The sequence below is a fragment of the Nicotiana sylvestris genome, chromosome 2, assembly GCF_000393655.2.
Source record: "Nicotiana sylvestris chromosome 2, ASM39365v2, whole genome shotgun sequence".
In the NCBI taxonomy this organism is placed as follows: domain Eukaryota; kingdom Viridiplantae; phylum Streptophyta; class Magnoliopsida; order Solanales; family Solanaceae; genus Nicotiana; species Nicotiana sylvestris.
In genome coordinates this window covers 75,330,315-75,348,064 of record NC_091058.1, presented here as the reverse complement: position 1 = coordinate 75,348,064, position 17,750 = coordinate 75,330,315, and the positions used below count along the sequence as shown (strand labels likewise).

Here is a 17,750-nt window from a genome sequence, read left to right as displayed (position 1 = left end):
TGGGATTATAATCCACCCTCGTACAAGTTAAAAACGGGGTGACGGGAATATTGGTTTCTTGACAAGAACAAGTTAGATGCATATTTGAAGAATTGTACTATAGGTGAACGTATTCTAGTAACTACACAAGGTCACCAAACAAACAAACAAGTTGTCCCAACATCTGTTTCGCTCCTATTAAAGTTCCACAGGGAAGTGCATATGCTATACTTGATTGAAACACAACTCCCAGAAAATGGAATGCCTGAATTTTTTCAAAAAGTGTGTGCTAGTTCTGATCAAGTAACCTCGTTTTCCTTGATGGATATTCTTCACCTTAAATGTAGAGTGATAAGCTAGTACGCTAGATCCAAGTCGCGCACATTTCGTTGAATCTTCCTCAAATTTTAAAACGGAAGTCTTTACTCGCACTTCCACAATGTTCAAAAAATGACTTCAAATAGTATGAACTTAGCTGTACATTTTGGGAAATTACACCATTTCAGCTATGTACAAAATTTACAGGTGAAAAAGAGCTCCCGCATTGACCAAATATTGAATACACTGCTTCCAATTACCAATCTTCTATTTCATCGTCCGACATATCCAGCTTCTTCTCATGAAAACAGGTGCTACCCGAGTCATCTTCAACCATGTCGTCTGCTTGGAAACTTTCAGATGCTCGGCAACCAAGCCATTTCAGGGCAGGTCTATACTCGGTTGCCATAACTATCTGATTCGACAATGTTAGGCTATTACACAAGTCACCCCTCAGACTCAACATTTGACACTGCAAGCACATCAATTTAGTAAGGATGAAACATGAAATCAAGTCCAAATCAGTGGACTAGAGGTCAATTAGAACAGTAAGAAATTATAGTAGTGCTTCCTAAGCCACTCCTTAAGTGAGGAACATTATATTTAAGGACTTGATCTGGACTAATCCATGCGCTAAGATTTATATCAGCAAGATCAAGAGCAAGGTGCAAAGGACGTAATAGCAAAAAACTTACCTTATTGCGGCGCAATGATTGTTCAACCTCCCACAGTTTTGGACGTCGAATAGCATGCCACCTGATTTCTCACATGAATTTATGGTAAATGATTTTAGCTACTTCATATAAACAAATATAAACGGGTAACGTCTTTATACCTGGAAGGCACTGGATGAGCATTCCCAAATAATACTCCTCTGGCAGCAACTGAAGCAGCAGCTGACTGTACAATGTTCTCAGCTCCAAAGTCTCTGGTTAGAAGTCCATTAAGTGAAGATAGAAGAAACTCAGCATCACTTAAATATGAGGCCACAAGCCACGCGTCATCTATTGCTTCTTCATTCAAAAAGTCTAAAACTGCAATAAGATTGAAAATCAGAAGTTGAAAAAGACAAATACAAGGACCGTTAATCAGATGCATCAGCTAAGCTTCTATTGAAGTAATTCTTCAGAAAATGCAAGCTTAGTCTATGCACAGATATGATAATTACCAGTCCTTTTTTATCCCGTATCATGAGAAACCGTTATTTCTCCTCTAATCTAGGTAAGAATTTCAAAAACACATGCTATCTCAACATTCAGTTTGCTGGCAAAATCCAACACAAATGGAAATGCAGAACAAAATAGACCAAAAGAAGTTCAAGTCATTGGGTCTTGTGCTGAACCTAGTGCTGTTCTGATATAGCTCGCATACAAATCAGTTATGCACAGAATGGCAGATTTTGGTGCTAGAAACCCCCAAAAAAAAGAAGGGGGCTGGGTCTGGGGCTTAAACAGAGTCCAGTATCACTCCAGTGATGTTCATTCTAAGAACATGCAAAAGTCAAATAATATGACCATATTTGAAAAACCCATACACCGGAAGAACAAGAATTACCATTTTCATGTAGAAAATCAGAAAGAGTCCTCGCTTGCCCATGTGCTTGACAAAGTACAACTTCTGGAGCATCCATTTTAAGAGGAAATCTCATAAATTTTTCCTTCAGAATAAATGCATCTCTATCTACAATAAAATGAGTATGTATCAGAGGCTTTAAAGAGAGTTCTCTCAATTATCCACCTTCATTCCATTGGCTGACTCTCATATCTTACTCCAAAGGGCATAAGATAACATGTTCAAAGATGAGCTATAGCCTTGTAGTAGAAAAAAATCTCACATACCAGGCATCTACATAAGAAGGTCAAAAGGTTAATTTCTATATTCCTCCAATCACTCCTTGGATAATCACCTATTTTCATATCAGCCATTCTTAACCAGTGGTTATTATTACATCTCAGGGAATCAGCTTTACAACTTTATTTAAACAATGTATTACTTGAAATGAAGAAACTCTCCCAAGATACAGTATTGCTCGTGTGGATTAGACATAACAACCCAAGATTGTAAGAATAGAGCATTCAAACTAATGCTAAAATGTGCATTTACCAGGAGGACGCATACTTGCAAAGGAGGAGAAATTCATTGCTGGTGTAGAATAGGTATGGAAGCACACAGTAACTAAGTTCTGTAAGCACTTGCGACTCACTTTATCCTGACAATGAAGTTTAGACAGATGTACCTGATGCAGTTGCGAGGTCATTTTCTCTTTTGTTGTGTAGAAATTTGCCTAATGCATGGAATATAGAGAGAGTTTCATCTTTTCCAAATGGCAAAGAAAACGCGTCATCCAAACAAATACTATTGTCCGGTCTTTCTTTTAAAGGTAGAATAGGCCTTCTATGTGGGTTAAGACAGAGATACTGCAGAGAAGTAATTGCATGTCTGATGTCACCTCCACTCGATTTTGCTATTAGCTCAATCGTATCAGCACTAACTTCACGCTGCTCCTTTCTACATATATTTGTAAGTGTTTTCTTGATCGAGTTGATAGTGACAGGGTTGAAGTTGACCTGAAAAGCATGAACTCCACTCAGAAAAAAGTTGACATACTCCAGTAACTTAGAATCTTATGTTGAATAACTACATCCTCCCGTGTTCGAAAAATGATTAACTTCCCCTCCGTCGAAGACAAGATAAGATCTTTTAATTCAATTTGCAAATGTTCAGATATATATATATATATATATATATATATAGAGAGAGAGAGAGAGAGAATCTCCCTTCTGGCCTGCAGGCTATGGGTAAAATTGCAGGTGAAATAGCTTAAAGTTAGACAAGGAAGCTGCTTGGTTTGTTTGGTAAAATTGACATTTGATTCAAGATATACGGATGTAAAGAGTTCATAATGCAAAGTAAGTCTGTCAAGGAATGCAACCTTACAAGCACCAGCATTATGAAGAGACACAAGGAGTTCTTCCCAGCAGCGTGTGCTAAAGTCTGCAGAGTCATCCTTGTCATAGTTGGTGATCACTATGGCTGTTGGAATGCGGACTAATTGCACAAGAAGCTTCAAACACTTTTGAAGCTTTCCATATGCAACTCTTCCATTTACCACCGGAAGATCATCAACTAAGAGTATGACTGAAGCCTGTGATCCCTTCAAGGTTGGAGAAGTCAATCCATATTTTCTCACCCTTTCAACAAAACCTTCAAACTCATCCAGCTTTGACATGTATTGTAACCCTAGGCCAACATAAAACGAAATAAAGAATGATAATTTGATCAAACTAATTTTCTGAACATGCACTTGATGGCTTGGAGCAGATTCGTTTTCCATTAATTAAAACATGAATATGTACCTGAATTAGCGTTATACAAATGTTCTGACCAAACTGTTGGAGTAGGCGTGTTCCATTCCCATATTGTGGCACCAAGATGTGAAGCAATAGCATATAAAGTTGCCTAGACGATGATAAGCACTCATTGATCATGCATGGTTTGTGACCTCAAAGGAGTAAGACAAAATTCAAACATGGCACTCTTGATCCAGAATTCACAAGACTAAATTGTCGCACATCTCTCATGTTTAAATTCAATAAATGGTAAAGAAAAAAGTGGCATACAGTTTTTCCAACACCAGAAGGTCCAGCAACAAGAAGGGCATTATTATGATCATCCTGCATCAAGGAGAGGAAAAGTTTCAGTTCGGACAATGTAAATTCTGAAGACTGCAGAAACCACTTGTCATGTTTCAAAAAATACAGTAAAAACATGTGCACTTGGAAAGACTAATTTTGGCAAAAAGCACTTTTGACTAAAAAAGCACTTTTGGCCAAGAAAGAAGCTTGGTTGTTTGGCCAAGCTTTTAAAATCTACTTATTTGAAAAGCATTTTTCTCAAAAGTACTTTTCAAAAAAGTACATTTGGTAAGAAGTAGTTTGTGTTTGGCTAATTAATATGAAAAACACTTTTGAGCAACAAGTAGTGTTTGGCCAAACTTTTAAAAAGTGCGTTTAAGTGTATTTTTCTCAAAAGTGATTTTCAAAAAAGTGCTTTTGGAGAGAAGTTACTTTTTCTGTTTCTCTAAAACTGCTTCTGCTTCTATTCCAAAGCAATTTTTTTCCTTCAAAAAGCTTGGCTAAACACCTTAATTTTGGCAAAAAAACATTTTTGGCTAAAAAAATCACTTTCGGCCAAACAGGCTATAAAACCTCAAATTATTGATACTAAATGTCAGGGCTTGGGATTACCAACAATTATCTTTTCTAAAAGAAGTTACCAACAATTTTTTTTTTTTTTTTTGAGAATGAGAAGTCACCAACAATACCATATTACAATTTCCTGGATCAAACTTTTTTTTTCCTTTAAACGCCTTAACTGCTTACTTTTTCCACTTCAACATCTAAACAATTACCAAGGCATGCACAACCCTTATTTATTTTGGGAACAAGCAGGCGCAAACTGTGAAACAAAAGTATATTCCCAAACTGCTAAATTACCCTCTAGCATGATAACCAAGAGACAACGTGATGTCCATAATTGTAAAGTCCCAAGTGCCCCTTCCCCCAGGATTTCAAGGCATCATATTGCAAATAGGAAAACAAGAAAAGAGGCTTTATTATGAGAATGTGTATGCTTAATCTCTCTTCTCACTGTTCTATGTGTGCACCGACAAACACTCTTTTCCAAGGAAGCATAATAAGGCAACACACCCAAAAGGTGTGTACGCTAATAGACTATGCACCAATACGTAAGACAACATAACTATTGATGGTTATAAAACAGGACGAGATGACCGAATATCACATGAGCTATGTTGCTAGGAATCTCCAAAAATGTGGTTGGGTGCGCGTCGGATCCTCCAAAAGTAGTGCATTTTTTGAAGGATCCAACACGGGTGCGGCAGCATTTTAGAGAGTCCACGCAACATAGCACATGAGTAAAGGCACCAAAGTCCTACAATCTCTCGGAGTTAGTGTAGCTAAGAGCAGAACATAATTGAAGCAAAGGATTCATATAGGTGATACCAACTTTGGGATTAATGCTTAGTTGTTCTTATTGCACTATTATATCTGACTTTTGTCAAGAGTCTTTAAGTTTGGTTAAAGACATGTATGCCAAGGATAAGCGTAAAGTTTAGAGAACCTCTAGCTCTAGGAGAACCTTACTTTGAAAGAAAAATTATTTAGCATGTGAATGAAATGGAGCTGAGTAAAGCAAAATGGAAACTAATATGGCTTTAACTACCATAGCAGCATGTAGTCTTTCTTCAAACCATATTTTCACTTCTTCGACCTGCAAATTCCATCACAGGGAACCATTACTAAAAACTTCACATCTGAGAAAATTAAGAAAAAGTACATACAGCTCTATACCTTCTTCTTGTGAACTGCAAGCTCTTCCAGGAAATGAGGCTTATGTTTGTCAACCCACATGGCATTGTTGCTTTGAAGACCTGATTCAGTTTCATACAATTTGGTATTTTGGCAACCATGAGTAACTGAAGATGAAGAGATTGGGAGGACAGTGGAAATAAATACTTTTATGGAGGAGACATGTAATAGTGTGCAGTATGTTCGAATTAAACAATTAAAACATCACAAAATCAGGAGGAGTTGAGAGATGATCTTTCACTGTAGATGCAGGCCAATAAGCATTTACCAACTGAATCATCAATAGGTGGTGTATGGAGCTTGCATACCCAGATGAAACTTACGTCCTAGTTTTGCTCCAAAACCTTAATGTGTAAAATACAATATCTGGCACCCCAAAAGTGAAGAACAAATAAGATAGAGCAACAAATATTCTAAACAGGAGCATCTTAGGTAGTATTTCCATTCAACGCTTGGTGAGGAATAGTACTGTTAAGTTGACAAACCATAGCATCATGAGCAAGACTATAATATATCAACTGAAGCTTGCACTGCATGCAAAAGCTAATGGCTGTAGTCTGCAAAATGAATTGATAAAACTAGGACATCCAACTTCAGCACAACATTTTAATGAGATCAAAATATGATCCCATGGACGTAAAAGAAATGTGCAAAAATTGCTAATTCTTTTGATATGTAAATAAGGAATGTAGTTTATGAGAAACTAATGTTTATAATGACAAAACACTGCCACCTAACATGGGTCAGAAGCCTAGAATAAATGGAGAGGCAATATTGATCCCAGTTTATTCTTGAAATTAATATAAATAAGTACTACAACCAAATATTTTGAAACTAGCATACCAGCAGATACCTTGATGCCTGTGAAATTATCCTTAAACTCCTCACAAAACCGTTTCATCTGCATTCAATTATATCATATGTCATTAGTGTTCTGAGGTATACAAAAGTAAAAACTAGCAAAACAGTGCTTTTGTTTGGCTGCATAAGAAAATTAATCTCTGAATGACTAATGCAACATTTGTTTGTGGCTGCATAAGAAAATTAATCTCTGCATGACTAATGCAACATCTTTTTTAGCAGCTTAAGAAAAAATAGTTTCCAGTTAATTAATGTAGTTTTGTTGGCAGTAGTAAACCCATCATTACTTATGAGGGAATTTATATTATTTATGGAAGAGAGAATGTAAATGAGAATATGTGTATATATGCAGGTAAAAGTAATGATTATCAAAATTCCAACATCAAAATTCATACAAGACTAGCACGTGAACCAAACGGCCACTAAAGATAAAAAGTCTACATAAAGGCTAATTGATTATCATTTGCCGCAATCAGACAGTAAAACAAAAAGGCTGTGTGGAATATTAACCTGATAATCCTTTACCTGTCAATCTTTATCGGTTTCACAATGAATTGAGCTTTTAATGTGATAAGATTAGTTCGCATTTTTGAACTATAAACAAAACGGGAATTTAGAGTTTTAGCCAGTGAGTACAGAATACCACTGCACCTACTACTGCTTCGTGGCAATTGAGATTGAACTTAAGTTAAACATATATTTTTCGAAATACCTTAACTAATACATGCATGGATCAAACAGAAATCAGCGGATGCACCTGCACCAACTGCCTTTACTATACATCTGCCACTGCTATAGACCAAGCTTCATTTCCCGTTTATACAACTCAAGTTCACTCAAATGCAACGGCATAGTGAAATAGTAGCATTTGGTAAGTAGATAATACAAGTAATTAAGTCCAACGAATCCGATGTTCTACCTCATCGAAGCCACTAGCCTCTTTAGAGGAGCGTGGACATGACGCCGAAAGAAGCGCCGTTTTAGCCCTTTTAGGGTTCTTCCTCGGAACTGATGCCGATTTCGATTGTGATTTTGGTTTCGAGTGGGTGAAATTCGACTTCAATGAGAAGTCTTCATCGTCATCGGATGACGAAATCACAATGGCCGCGTTCCGTTTAGCTTTCTTCATTACCACAGGAAGGGTTAACTATTTTCTTTTTCTTTTCAGAATACTAAAGACTTTGAAGGTTCGAAGGCAGTGAATTTGAGCGAGTACGGTGAGGATTCGACGAGAATGGGATTATTGAAACCCTAGACAAAACTGAGACAAATGCATAACTGCAGACTGCAATGGGAAACTCTTCCACCTGAAATTGGTTGTTTTCGAAAGCAAAAACGCGGGTTTTTGTCAGAGCAAAACCCGCTAGCTTACTTGACAAGCTGATACCCCGCTCCTCAGTGTCTGGCAGAGCAAATAGTAAAACCTTTTGTAGTTTCTGAAAACTAAAGGGGTGTTCTTTTTATGCAAATGAACTTTAGGGGGCACAAATTGTCATCTTGGGATTTTACACAAATAGCATGATTATACACCTGGAATACACTTCTATTTTTTTAATGGTGAGAGATATTGGTAACAAGTTTTAGTACGTAGAACTATTAGATTTCTACTTTTTCTTCTTTTAATGGTCAGATATGTTCTCCCAAACAAATTTCAACGTGGATCTCTCAAAGTAAATATATCATAATTAATTTTACATAAGCATGGTCAATAATTAGAGTTAAATGAATTTAAAATTTTAGCTACGAACATGTTTTAACGTCTAGATGAAATATCATGAAATTGAAGACTGAAAGCAAAAATAGATACAAGCATAAGTGTTTATTTGATTATTCAGCCCTTTCTTAATTAATGGCCAGGGGTATTCACAACGAACTTTAGCAGGTATAACTATTTAGCTTTCTAATATTTGTTTTTTTTTTTGTCAAAAGGAAGAACATATATTATAGATAGTTAAATAGTACTAGTACATCAAACGTGATGCAACGTAAGCATCATAGTAGCTAGTGTAGAATGCATAATAGGAACTACAGGTGCCCCCGCATGGGGATCACTACTAGGTACTAAGTCATAAGTAGATAGTACATTAGTATTACAAGAACTAGTTATAGTAGGGAGCAACTGTGTTGAAACAGGTACAAGCCTCCTTTGTTGGGTGCCTTGTTGATCTTGCTGTAAATAAGGTGTAACAAAAAGTGGTGGTTGTGCAAAAAGTATGCACGTAGATTCTGCATGTGTGGATCCATATTTAGCTAAACAGTCGGCAACACAATTCTGCTCTCTATATATATGCTGGATGGATGGGCTACCCAACTGTAGAGGTAACAACCTGCAATCATTAATAATGTTAGTACAATGCATAGAAGTTATTTGAAATATACCGATGAGTTGTTGGGCATCTGTTTCGATGACAATTGGTGTCAAATGCTTTTGCACCGCTATTTTCACTCCCATGAGTAGTACAAATAGTTCTGTTTGTATGGTGGTACCCAATTTTGATTGTCCTGCAAAGCCCATAACCCAACTGCCTTGGTGGTTTCGAGAGACTCTACCAATGCCATATTGTTTATGTGAAAATGAAGTAGAGCCATCTATATTAAGTTTATATTAATTTGCAGCCGTCAGATGCCATTTAATATATAGAGGTATGAATTTGCAATTCTTTTTTCTCTGTTTGTAACTAGTTAAGTAATAATATTCTGTTGCCGTAGTAATTAGTAATGGAATATTTAATGGAAGTCATTTATTTTCCAACTTGTGTTTATTCCTTAGAAGCCAGATATGCCACAGGGCAAAAGGTATGAATGTAGTAGATGTGATGTGATGGGGGTGGGTGGTAGATGTGTATGAATAATGTCATACAACCAAGTGGTATAATCCATTGAAAGTGTAGTAGTGCACGAAAGTGGGAGAGGTATGCAGCAGTGGAAAGTTTATTATGGGGGATTAACCAAAGAAAGAACGACATTTTTGGTGGAATGTTCAAATTTCAAATCCAATTGTAACAAAAAAGTTGATTGATAGTAGGGTTGAGTGATGTATAACAAGATTTGACAGAGAAGATACCATCTAAGGTAAGAGCCCAAAAAATTTGATCATAGTTTGTTGTTGATAAAGGCATGTATATGTCCTTGATGCTTTGCTCAAATTGGTGTGGTAATATAAAAGGCAGTTTTTCCAAATGCCAAGCCTGGTTATAGTAGTAATTTGAAATTAGTTTTTTCTCCTCATATCTAGGTAATGGTCCAGTTATATAATTACGGAGTGTGAAATTTGGTTTGATCCAAGGATCAGACTAAAAATGCACATGGTTGCCATTGGTAAGGCTCTATTGATACCCTAAGTGACAATACAACCAACCCCGCATTATGTTTCTCCAGGTAGATGAGACAGTTCTTTTTATAAGATATTTTAGACGTAGATATATATGCAACAGTACTTGTGCCCAAAGTTGATTAGGATTTTTAAAAAGTCGCCATGCAAGATTTGCGTGTAATGCTTTATTTTTAATGGAGAGATTTTGAATTCCCAATCCGTCTTGATGTAGTGGTTAGGTTACTGTATTCGACTTAATAAGATGTAATTTTTTCTTTTGCGAAGTTGTGCCCCAAAGAAAATTTCGTTGATAGCGAGTAAGATGTGAAAGTATAGAGGTAGGTATTGTGTTATATTGCATGAGATGGTTTGGTAGTTGGTTGAGAGTAGAGCGAATGAGTGTTGTTCTACCTGCTTTTGATAAAAAAATTATTTTCCAACCCGCTAGTTTATTTTTGAAATTATCAAGTAAAAAATGGTAATCTCTTTTGGAAGGCAGTTTTGTAAAGATTGAAAATCCTAAATACCTTCCAAAGGTTTTCCCTTCCTTCATATGAAATTGTTGGAGAACTGTTTGTCTAGTTGGGACTGGACAGTTTTTTGAGAAGAAAATATTGGATTTCTGAAAATTTATAGTTTGGCCTGAGTGAGTGGTAAAGTTAGCAAGAGTATCAACAATTAAATCACACGTAGCATGAGTCAACAAAAAATAAGTGAGATAGTTGAGGTCCCCTTTTAGCAAGGGTGATGGGTTGTCAAGAGCGATAATCAATTGTTGTGTGGATTGTGCGCGAGAGCATTTCAAGACAAAGGATAAACAAATATAGAGATAATGGGTCTCCTTGTCTTAGGCCTCTGGTAGGTAGGAAATATTCGGATGGGTTGCCATTAATAATTATGGCTGTAGATGTAGTAGTGATACATGAAATAATTAATTGAGTAAATGTTGGAGGAAATTGAAGGGTAACAAGAGTGTAATAAATGAAAGACCATTCCAATTTATCGAAAGCTTTTTCAAGATCTAATTTTATAAGCAAATTAGAATTGTTACCTCTCATTTTTTGGAATCTTGTGATTATTTCTTGAACTATAAGTGCATTATCTGCAGCTCGTTGATTTTTCTGGAAGCTAGATTGAGTAGGATTAATAAGATGTTCCAGCATTGGTTTAAGCCTATTGACAATAATTTTTGTAATAAGCTTATAAATAATATTACATAGACTGATAGGTCGATGTTGGGAAATAGAAGATGCATGTTTATTTTTAGGGATCAGGCAAATTAGAGTATTATTAATGTTAGGATCTATCTTGTGGTCTTTGAAAACCTTATGGCAAAAGTATTTTACTGAATTATTAATGATATGCCAATATTTTTGATAAAAGAAAGGGTGTAGGTCATCTGGACTTGGAGCCTTTAATGGTTTAAAAGAATGTAATATATTAATGATTTCATGATCTTGGAGGGGTTTGGTTAAGGAATTTTGTTCATGCAGAGTAAGAACATTGGAAGGTTGGATTAGATGATGTCGATTTGAGCAAAGTTTTTGTGTTTTAAAGAGAGACTAATAATAATTGATAATATTTAGTTTAATAACGTGAGGCTCAGTTATCCAATTGTCCCCTTGATCTTGTAAAGCAGTTATACGATTATGTCTACGACGGTTTAAAGTGGATAGGTGAAAAAATTTCGTATTTGCATCTCCATCATTTAACCAGTTAATACGGGACTTTAGTTTCCAAAATTCCTCTTCAAGTTTTAGGATGGCATTAAAGTCATATTTTAATTGACTTTCCAAATGTTGTAAAAATACACTACTAGGATAGTTAGGGGAAGACTGAATACCCCCAAAACGAGCCAATATTTTTCGCTTACGTATAAAGATATTTTCAAAAGTAGATTTATTCCATTCTTATACAATATCAATTAAATTTTCAATTGCTGGGAGTAATTGAAAATTATTATTCCAAGCTTCTTGGACTAGGGAAGGGAAGGTAGGATGTGTAGCCCAGATAGTTTCAAAGCGAAAAAAGTTTTTGACAAGGGAGAGGGCAGTGTTGAAGTTCTATTAATAGTGGACAATGGTCAGAATGTGTCCGTGGTAAATGCATGACAAGTGCATTGGGGTAAAGCCTAAGCCAGGCATAATTTGCTAAGAAGCGATCAATACGTTCGAGAATATTATGACGATTATGACGACCGTTTGTCCAAGTATAACGACTACCTTTATAGCCTAAATCAGTAAAATTACAATAATTTATGCAATCTATAAACTTGTTGGACCTTGAAATATTAATTTGTTGGCCTCCAAATTTATCGTTGGCATGAGTGATGTCATTAAAATACCCCCGATGAGCCAAGGTCCCTTATAATTATCATGCATGCACATAATGTCATTCCAAAGAATATGTCTATTACCTAAATCATTAATTACGTAAATTGCAGTAAATAGCCACTTTAGAGTAGAGGGGTGTACCTGGATGTAGCAGTGTATCTCTTGGCGTGTGGATGCCATTAGTTCTATTGTGAGTGCATCACAAAGCCATAAAATTGTTATGCCTCCCGACTGGCCAATAACACCTTCCTCAAGTAGTCCGGTGAAATTGAACTCCTCTTTCAAATGTTGATGATCCTGACAGTGTGTTTCCAATAGCACAACCAAAAAATGACGATTGTAGTCAAGTAAGGAGCGAAAATTACGTCAAAAATTTGCAGACCGGGCTCCTCTACAATTCCATATGATGAAATTCATATGAATATTATTTGGGGTGAGCAGTGGACTGCTCTGTTGGTCCCTCACTGTAGTAGTGCTCTCTCCTGGTGTCAGACGTAGGGTTGACATTAGTAACATTGCATATTTGCCTACGTATGGATTGGTGGTGGGCCTGATGTGGAGGGATGTTGTCATTAGATTTGAGGGACAACAAATGTAAATTTTTCTTTCGTATTTCTATTTCTAGACAAAGACTTTTATTCCATCGAGCCATGCATGCACTGGTCTTGTCTCCATGTTGTAGAGTATCACTGCTTCGAGTTCTTCTTGAAATTATCTGTTTTGTTCTACTTGATTGTGAGGGTGTGGTGGGGGATAGAAGAGGAGGTGTAAAGGGTTCCAATATGGGAGTGGGGCTCTGTAGGACTGAATAGGGTTGTATCCATGGTGTTGTTGGAGTTTGGAGAGGAAGTGGGTAAAAAGGCATTTGAAGATAGTGTGGGTGAAGGTGGGTGGGGCCCAAAAGGGTGTTGGTAGCTGGAGAGGATGATATGGTGTCAGATATGGACTTTGCATCATAGACCAATGGTACCGGCCATAGAGTTCCATCCCTAGGGTCATTCACTCCATTACTATTTGCGCAAGGTCCACTGGATTGTTGATGAGGATTGTCACTTCCTGATGATTTACCTCCATAGTGAAGGTTAGAGCATGGTTCTGAAGAGCAATCTCTAGCCAAAATGATGGTTCTGTCATTGCATATGGTGTTTGAGCAGTGTATATTATGGTGTTGGGTTCCATAATTAGATGTGGAGGTAGGAGGGAGTATGGATTGAGGAGATGAGTGAGACGATGAATGTTCTGTGTGTTGGGAGTGTTGGAGTGTCTGTGAAGGTGGTTGAAGTTGTTTGGCATCATCTTTTGTATTTGAAGGACTAGAGAAGGGATTAGGGATGGGTTGTATATAAATTGGAGTCTAATTTAACGAGGAGGATGTTGAAGTGGTGGAATTGGACGGTGGAGTATTATGAATTGAAAGATTTTGATGTAGAGGTAATGGAGTGGTAGTAGGTGATGTATCTTGTAATATGGTTTGCATGGGAGATACAGTATTGTGGCGTGATGAGGAGGGAAAACCAGCATTGGAATTAGAAGTGTGATGATTAGGTAGGTTTTTTACTAGGGTTTGTAGGGATGTGGTGTTGGATTGGGTTATTGGTGGTGAGAATTGTCACGACCCAAACCGATGGGCCGGGACGGGTACCCGGTACCTTACTCAACTGAGTACCAACGTAACGTATCTTTCTTAATACATCATCATATACACATGCATACGAGCTTAATAGGCCAACATGATCCTTTATAAACTCAAAACATAGGCCGACAAGGCCGTACAATCTTTTATGTACACAACATATGTCTACAAGCCTCTAAGAATACATAAATGTCATAAGGGTCGGGACAGAGTCCCGCCATACCAAACAATACACGTCTAAATCATACTAACCAAACGAGCAACTCCGAAGCAAATGGAGCGCACCAACATCTTTCGCTGAGCTGATAGCCTACTTGGAGGGCTCTCGACCTGTCTATCGGGACCTGCAGGCATGAAACGTAACATCCCCAAGCAAAAGGGACGTCAGTACGAATAATGTACTGAGTATGTAAGGCACATAAATAAATACATGAGAGATATGGAAGACATATAGAGTACATGACTCAACATGTAAGTCTGAATAACTTTGTAAATCATAAATTACTTTTAACGTCATGCATATGCGTATGAATGTCATATCGTGCATAGGTACATATTTCATAATATCATCAGCCTCTGAGGGCATCCCATCATATCATATCGGCCACCGTGGGCAAAATCATCATCGTATACCAGTTGATCAGGTGGTGGTGCGTATATAACGCCATAACCTTTCCCATATCCCATATACATATATACATACATATATACGTGTATATAACGCCGTTTGAATCATACTTATATATATATATATGCGTATATAACGTCGTTTAAATCATATTTCGGCCACTGTGGGCAACATCATCATCATATACCAGCTGATCAGGTGGTGGTTCGTATATAACGCCGTAACCTTTTCCCAATCCATATACATATATTTACATATATACGCGTATATAACGCCATCTGGTCATGGGTCAATGCACATGAATGCAATGCATGAAAAGTACGTCAATAAAATCATTCGGAAGGTCATAAGACCACTTTGCCTCTTGAGAAATATCATAAAGTAACATCTTTTCAACTTTCGTATTTTTCTGAGACCCATGAACAGATGATAAAATATTATGACACATGGGAATTAAAGAGCATATATATTTCTATTACTTCTATGAGTAGAGTCACTTATGGAGTTTGTGCATTGGCACATTTCGTTCATATTGTATGGATCATGCCAAAAGAAAGAAGGGATAACCTTAACATACCTGAGCTCAGAATTCATCTTTATCTAATCCTTTTGTAGCCAATAGAAAAAGCTTCTGTTTGGTAGCAGAATTGACAGGGACGAATTATAAGCAAGCCTCACATAGAGTTGTATTTAATCTCTCACGGGTAGCTGGGAAAGCTTCTCTTTGCAACTGACTGTTGAGAGGAAAGTAAATATTTTTGAGCTTCCAACAAAGTTTTTAAAAACAGTGGTCTCTTTCAGGCATGAGGCTTAAAAACATTGTATGTAACAATTACAAGATCCAGTTTTCTTGAATTTCTCCTAACCTAACATTTCAGAAATGATTTTCTGGTTAAGCTGTCGTCCATTTGGTTTTCTTATAACTGTTGCTTAGAACCTGTGGACCTTTCCATGCTTTGAGAAATATGATGTTTTGCTCCAATTCAAAGTTTAAACCTAAGATTTGAAAATGAGGGCGGTAATTCCTCTAGCACTTGCCACAACACTACAGTTTAGTATGGACATCTCCTCTTTCCTTTATCCAAGGTACAATCATTAATTGGACCAATAGGAAACCTTAAATACATCAGAAAATTGATGAATGCAAGGGGGGAAGTAAGGGCATTACTTGTTGGAAGAATGTAAAAATCGTGTAGTGATTTGTAGTAGTTGATGTTGAAGGATGTAGAAATAATGTGCATCTTGGGAAGATTAATACTTTAGCCATAAGGATGAAGACAGATTTTATAGGAAAATATGGAACCGTTGGTAATAGATGAACAAGTATTCAAAAGAATTACAATTAGCTAAAAAATAAGGAATCTGGTAAAAAGAAAGGGTGTTTTTCCAACGACACATTGGTTCTTTGTCCTCAAATAAAAAAAATATGACATGATCAAACATGAAAATAGAGGTTTTTAATCTAGAAATGCCACATATTTGTTAAGACCCATGAGTCACAGTGACTTAACCTATTGTTGCCACGTTCTTAGCTTAGTAATCTTATCCAAATTCTTGTTTTTAAATAGTTAACAATTACCCGCATAATTAAGAATTGTCTCGAATTACTTAAAATTCTACTTATTTTTAATACATTTTATACACCATACTATTACGGTCATGTTATACCATATAAAATTAATACATACACTACTATTTTATTAAAATATCCATGTAAGAATACATATATTTTCTCAACTTTTAATTGTTCTAATCTCATATAAAGAGTACAAATTTTCGTACGCTTAATTTTTTTGAAATGGTAAAAAGATAACCTTCTCTTTATGTGAGAAAATAATTTCTATCTTTACAATAAAGAAAACCTCCTAAATTTTCCTATATCGCGTGAACAATTTAAAACATATTCGAAAGTAGTAATATTACTAATTATATAAAATTATTTTTTTCCCAAACCATTTTTTTTCTTTACAAAAATGTTCTACTTAAAATACCATATCAAATATATACATATATAACGGTGTCAAAGTCGCTAAACTTACGGGGTGTAACATCCTTCCCCCCTTTAGAACATTCGTCCTCGAATGTTAACTCGTAGAGATTTGCAAAATTTTCACTAGGGTCTTCTCTGTAAATTAAATTTAAAACCAAACTATATCTGAAGTTTCGACTCTTTACAGCCTTTCATACTTGAGTATGTCGTATCTTCTTCACATTTTCCCTTCTTACCTTTAAATCTCGCATTGTATCTGTTGTTTCTTTCACAACCTCCCTTTAATATAGGTGGAGTTCACGTCCATAACTTGAAGCTCTATTATAATACTCACACCTTTGGTACATACACAATCCGGTGGGAGCTTCGTACTGACTTCTTATGAGGCTGGTACTTCTTCTAACTGGCTTTATTGTAGAGCCATTATAGATTATGGTTGTTGTGCTATTTCTCTTGAACATCTGATATTAAGAGTGATTCTGTCATGTTCCCCAGCACAACTTCTATAATTTTCTAGGTCCAATAATCAGACTCCTGATTTACTTCGGTGATGTAATTCTTTAGTTCCTCTTCCTTCTAATCAGTCTTTACGTAGGCTTAAGCTATCTTCCACTATGCGGCTCATGGTATCAGTTATTACCTTAGCCTTTCATGGGCATTATGGAATATCCATGATACAATCTTCTAACAATTTAATCCGTTGTCTATGCCCTGGGTTTAATTCTTTCTTTTAACTTATACCGGAGTCTTTTATGGCTGTATGATTGTCAACAAATATGCTGCATAGATAATGTTCCAAAATCTTGAGTGTATCTATAATGTACTAACTCTGGATCATTGATCGAATGATTCTTTTGTTCCCTCTTAGCTTTCTTTCAACGTAAGCTATTACTTTTCCTGGTCTTTTTGCCCCCTTATTGCATCCATACTTAGCTTATCTTAGTGCCCACACTTGATAGAGTTTTCATACAACTCATATGATCTCGAATATTACTTTTAATTCTTACTTTCCGTTCATTAGCCATGGTAGGTGCCATTTTCCTTTGGAATGCTTACAATGTGGTTGCGAGATTGTTGTTACACGACCATTTCTTCTTTAGGTTGTTGTGCTATGGTTGAAGCCTTCTTTCTTATCTCCTTAGCTAGTCTTTCGTTGTAGTACTTAGGGAGAACCCTTGACTCTTGTAAAGCTGTGAGCTTATTACAGACCTTTTTGATGTCCTTACTTGCCTGTAATTATCCGTAGTTGCTTACCTCCATGCCCTTTGTGCTTGTATGGTTGCTTCTGAACCGATATTTTGACTG

The 17,750-nt window shown here is 36.5% G+C and overlaps 1 protein-coding gene across 5 annotated transcripts; it reads right to left on the bottom strand.

Annotated features, from left to right (window-relative positions):
- Positions 1-379: 379 nt before the first annotated feature.
- LOC104243330 (cell cycle checkpoint protein RAD17) lies at positions 380-7,950 on the bottom strand. 5 transcript variants are annotated; one of them, XM_009798507.2, is made up of 12 exons: positions 7,468-7,950; positions 6,531-6,588; positions 5,670-5,749; positions 5,542-5,589; positions 3,918-3,971; positions 3,654-3,756; positions 3,230-3,537; positions 2,534-2,864; positions 1,852-1,977; positions 1,133-1,331; positions 993-1,053; positions 380-769 (listed from the first exon to the last, which is right to left on the bottom strand). In XM_009798507.2, exons 1-12 carry the CDS (start codon positions 7,675-7,677, stop codon positions 554-556), a joined length of 1,794 nt encoding a protein of 597 aa, XP_009796809.1. In that variant the 5' UTR covers positions 7,678-7,950; the 3' UTR covers positions 380-553. The 5 variants fall into 5 exon arrangements, with proteins under 5 accessions (XP_009796809.1, XP_070024099.1, XP_009796812.1 ...); XM_070167998.1 differs by having other exon boundaries at positions 1,852-1,914; XM_009798510.2 differs by having other exon boundaries at positions 6,541-6,588; positions 7,468-7,496.
- Positions 7,951-17,750: the final 9,800 nt, after the last annotated feature.

What these genes read in the sequence shown, in the direction of transcription:
- LOC104243330 (XM_009798507.2), bottom strand. Translation starts at nt 7,677, where the DNA reads ATGAAGAAAGCTAAACGGAACGCGGCCATTGTGATTTCGTCATCCGAT. An exon ending in TTGCAGTTCACAAGAAGAAG is followed by an intron (nt 5,590 to 5,669) that starts GTATAGAGCTGT and finishes TGGAATTTGCAG; the next exon opens with GTCGAAGAAGTGAAAATATG. An exon ending in TGATTTTCTACATGAAAATG is followed by an intron (nt 1,332 to 1,851) that starts GTAATTCTTGTT and finishes ATCTTATTGCAG; the next exon opens with TTTTAGACTTTTTGAATGAA.